At 50.2% G+C, this 4,439-nt stretch overlaps 1 protein-coding gene across 1 annotated transcript in view; it reads right to left on the reverse strand.

The window, feature by feature from the left end:
• Cwc25 (CWC25 spliceosome-associated protein homolog) overlaps positions 1–4,439 on the reverse strand; it is a 16,864-nt gene that overhangs the window by 11,467 nt on the left and 958 nt on the right. Inside the window, exon 2 of the mRNA XM_005394284.2 lies at positions 2,606–2,778. Within this exon, the coding sequence (XP_005394341.1) occupies positions 2,606–2,778 (173 nt within the window). The remainder of the gene's footprint in view (positions 1–2,605; positions 2,779–4,439) is intronic.

A 4,439-nucleotide genomic window follows, 5' to 3' on the forward strand; every position in this document is an offset into this window, starting at 1 on the left:
CTGGGCTACAAAGTGAGTTCAAGGCCAGCCTGAACTGCACAGTGACACCCTGTCTCAAAAAGACAAAAAAAGGGGCTGGGGCTATAGCTGAATGGCGTAAGCACCTGCCTGGCAAGGGCAAGGTCATGAGTTCGATCCCCGGTACCACACACACAAAAAAAAAGACAAAAAAAAAGTCAATATACTTTCAAATCAAGAGTTCACAAATCTAAATCTTCATATACCACAATTCATGTGCACTTTATAAACTACCCAGGATTTACCTCTTGTTGGGAGTGTCTGGAGCTGGAAATGGGTCATTTGTGTGAGGGCAGGACTGACCCAGCGCTTCAAGCAGTTACGCTGCCTCAGTCTTGAGAAAAACATCCTGCCTGAACCACTTCAGTCCTTAGTTGTTAGGCAATGCTGCCTCTCTGATACTAACTCTGCAAGAGTATAAATTATCGCCCCTACTACTGTTGTTCAGTCCTGTGGCCCCCCAAGGTAAAGAGGTTACTCCACCTGACTCCAGCTTTTGTCTCCTGTTTTATTTTCCTCATACCACCGCTGTTCTTCCCAGGGGTACACCAAGAGACACAGGAGTTCCCTACAACCTCCGATCCGTTAAGTTTATTCACATTATATATAGCACATGTAAGTTACATAAACTATATAAAGTAAAATTACATACAGACACTCCTCATTTAACAACCAAGTGACATTCCTGCAGCTCAGTCATTAAATGAATTGGTTGCTACATGAGGACTTGTATGTAGTATGTACACTACAATATTCAGAACAAAGAAATGGTCATCGGCAACTCCAATGGATGACTCGACTTTGATCTGCATAACTGTAACATGCAGCACTGTAATGTAAAACAGCAAAAATAAGTAAATAAATAAAATAGAACAGTGGCAGTCTACTGTACAGCACAATCAGCAAAAGCTCTACCACTGGAAAAACAAGGTGCAAAAAAAGACATCGAGGCTCTATAAACAAGATGTACAGAACTCTACACAAAATTTGGGTCACAAAAGTTTCCATGAATTAGAACTAAATTTCATGTTTAGCGAATAGTCACCAAACGGACATGTCGTTAAACAAAGAATAGCTCTACTTGCAAAATTTCATTCGCTTGTTCCATTTTATGTACCAGCCCCTGAAATAAGTTGTATTTTATTTAAAAATTCTAAAACTCTATTCACTTTTTTTTGCGGGGGGGGGGGAGACAGGAGGATCTCACTATGTAGGCTGGCTGGCTTTAAGCTCACTTATATAGCCCCAGCTGGCCTCAAACTCCTGAGTGCTGGGATTACAGGTGTGCTCCACCATGCCCAGGTAACTCCATTCACTTCAGGACATCCGAACAACCCTTCCCCCAGCCCACTTTCCTAAAAGAACATTTTTGCACTGCTTAAGTTTTATACTGCCATTTCCATAAATTACAACTAAATTTACACACACACACTGGTAAATGCCACAAATCCTCCAGTGGTGAGATTAGGAAGGAAAAGCCCCGCATACCCCACAGCGACAGTGTGCCACACACAACCCTCCAGCCTTGGCCACAAACGGGGCACAGACCAAGCAACGACAGCACACATCACTCAACGTAGCCCAGCTGCAGTTCTGTGGCATTCTGGTGCTTTTTTGCTTTTGGTTTTTTGTTTGTTTGTTTGTTTTTTATGTCAGGGAGAGCAGTACTGGAACCCAGGGCCTCATGCGTATTAGGCAAGTGCTCTATCACAGAGCATAGCCCCAGTTCGACCTGTGTATTTTCTCAGAGTAGATTTATGCCAATTTCCTTTGATACCACGGATAGGGTAATTATTATGTCTGTCCTAGTATACTATCATCTATTGTACTCAAGGCAGCTGGCCAATGGGGAAACCCATGGGACAGGCCCCAGTCACACGGCTTTTATTTATTTTTATTTTTCTGGTTTTTTGAGACAAGGTCTCAATATGTAGTTAAGGCTGGCTCTGAACGCACAATGTAGCCCAGCCTGTCCTCAAACTCATGGCGATTCTCCTGCCTCAGCCTCCTGAGTGCTCGGATTCCAGGGGTGCACTGCCATGCCTGTTGCACACAGCTTTTATCAACAGACACATGGTTCACCTCTTCCCTGGACCCTCACAGCCAGTCAAGTGAGCCTGCAAAGCTGGTGTGGTGGCACACATTTGTAATCCCAGCACTCAGGGGGTTGAGGCAGGATAGCCTCAAATATGAGGCCAGTGAGACCCTGTCTCAGAAGAAAAAAAAACCCAAAAATAAATACAATTAGAGTGAGCTGTCAATGCATTCACAAAGGCGAGGCGGAAGCCTGCACACCCTGCTGGTAGGGTGGAGACAGTCCTCTTCAGTCGTGGTGTCTGTCACCACCCCCAGGAGCGAGGTCCATGAGAAGCCCTCCTACCCGGTCCTCAGCAGACCTAAGGACTTGGAGCTCTGACTTCCCAGGTTCTACAGAGGTCCCAATCCCACACCGAGCAGCAGTTCTGGCACTGCAAAGCCGCTCTTTAAAGACAGGCCAGTCTGCCTCCAAGACCCAGGCACCAACTCAAGACACACGCAACACCGCCAGCCCCACCGGCCCCGCCACCCCGCTGTGTGACTGGCTCACTTGACAGCACCCACGTCCTCCGCATAGCGCTGCATCTCCTCCCGGGCCCGCTCCTCCCGCAGCTCGCGCTGCAGCTCCTCGATCTTCTTCCGCTCGGCCTCATGCTTCTGCTCGGCCTTCCACACCTTCTCCACATTGCGCAGGGTCTGTGGGTGCCAGCTCTTCTTCAAGTTCTGTGGCAGAGGAGACAGCACAATTCAGCAGCGTGCAAGTGGCCCCAATTCGCTCATACTGCCACCCCCCGAGGCTTGACGAGGCGGGCAGGGTGGGCCAGATGTCGGGGTGCAGAGTAGCTCAGGGTCAAGTGCTTGCACCAAAACAATAAAACAAAAATGGCCCAGCGTGGTGGCACACTCAGGAGGCTGAGGCAGGAGGATCACTGCAAGTTTGAGGGAAGGCAGGATCAGAACCAGTAGGCCCAGGTGAGAGAAGGAAGGAAGAACTGAGGAGAGGGAAAGGACTACATTACTGACTAAGGGAAGAGGCAGGAGAGGAAGGAGGGAGAAAAGCAAGGTGAGAGAGCCCTGCCTGACTGTCCCCTTCCCGCCTGCCGGACACCATGCGTGCACGATCTTATTTGGTCTTCCGCATCCTGTCCGCTCCCCTCATGACAGACGGCCACGCCTCTGCCCTGTGTCCCACACCAAGACAAAGCCCAGTCCCACACGGGTCACGAGGCCCCGCAACTCCTTTCTCAGTTGCCTGCATCTTGCACCCCTCTCCAGCAGTTTGAGCTCCACCTTCAGCACACAGAATGATTCAGCCGTGATCTTTCTCGTTGCTGAGGCTGTGGCTGTGAATGCTTTTCCCTCTGTTAGGAAATCTGTCCTCCGCCCGCCCCTCGTCAGGAAACCTCCCAAGGGGGCAGCCGCAGCCAAAGCAGTGGGCAGTGGACAGGAGAGGACGGGGAGGGGAAAGGAAGAGGAGAAGCCAGGGAGACAGCGGCTGTCTGCCTTCTCTCCTTAACCACCAGCGATTTGGCCCCAGAGAAACGGTGGCAATGTCTGAAGACATTTTTCTTTGTCACAGCTGGGGAAGGAGGGTGCTACTGAGTCCAGTGATGCTGCTAAACATCAGCCTCAACACACACACACACACACACACACACACACACACACAATCTAGCTGATTATCAGGGCTAACCTGTCAACAGCACAACTCTGGGGAAAAGAACCAACTCGAAATGCAGTTATCTGAAGAATGCACTAAACTGGATGAACCTTGATGGGAGTTCTGGAACCCAGTCTGACAATGCCTGACAAACACTAACCTGACTCCTGGACAGACACCCAGGCTGACCCACTGGCTGGTTCCTTCCTCTCCACCTTAGGTACTTTTTCATTTTTGGGGGGTGGGGGGCAGTACCGGGAATTGAACTGTGGACCTTGCGCTTGCCAGGCAGGCGCTTGTGCCGCTGAGCTATATCCCCGGCCCTACTCCACCTTAGGAAGGTGAGCATTTCCCATGCTTTGCCCAGCCCGAGGCCTCATGCCCTCACAAATGAGCTGCAGCACTGACAGGCAATCGCCACTTATGTAAGCGCTGTGCCTGCAGACGGAAGCACTGTCACTGCAGATCAGACCAGAAGGCAGCGCTGCTGCAGGAGTGCAAGTTTGGAAGGTGGACCTAAGATACCTTCAACGCCACGGCTGGGGAGCAGGGAGAACCGGGCTCAAACCCCTCTGCTCCAGCTCCGCACAGGACTCCAAACTAGCCAAGAAAGGGAAATGTGTCCCAAGACAAGATGTAGGGAACAAAACCGGGCTTGGAGTGTAGCTCAACAAGCCCCTGTGTTCCATCCCTAGCGCCGAAATTAATAACTAAATTTAGGGCT

The sequence above is a fragment of the Chinchilla lanigera genome, unplaced genomic scaffold, assembly GCF_000276665.1.
Source record: "Chinchilla lanigera isolate Chin_1 unplaced genomic scaffold, ChiLan1.0 scaffold00050, whole genome shotgun sequence".
NCBI classification, from domain to species: domain Eukaryota; kingdom Metazoa; phylum Chordata; class Mammalia; order Rodentia; family Chinchillidae; genus Chinchilla; species Chinchilla lanigera.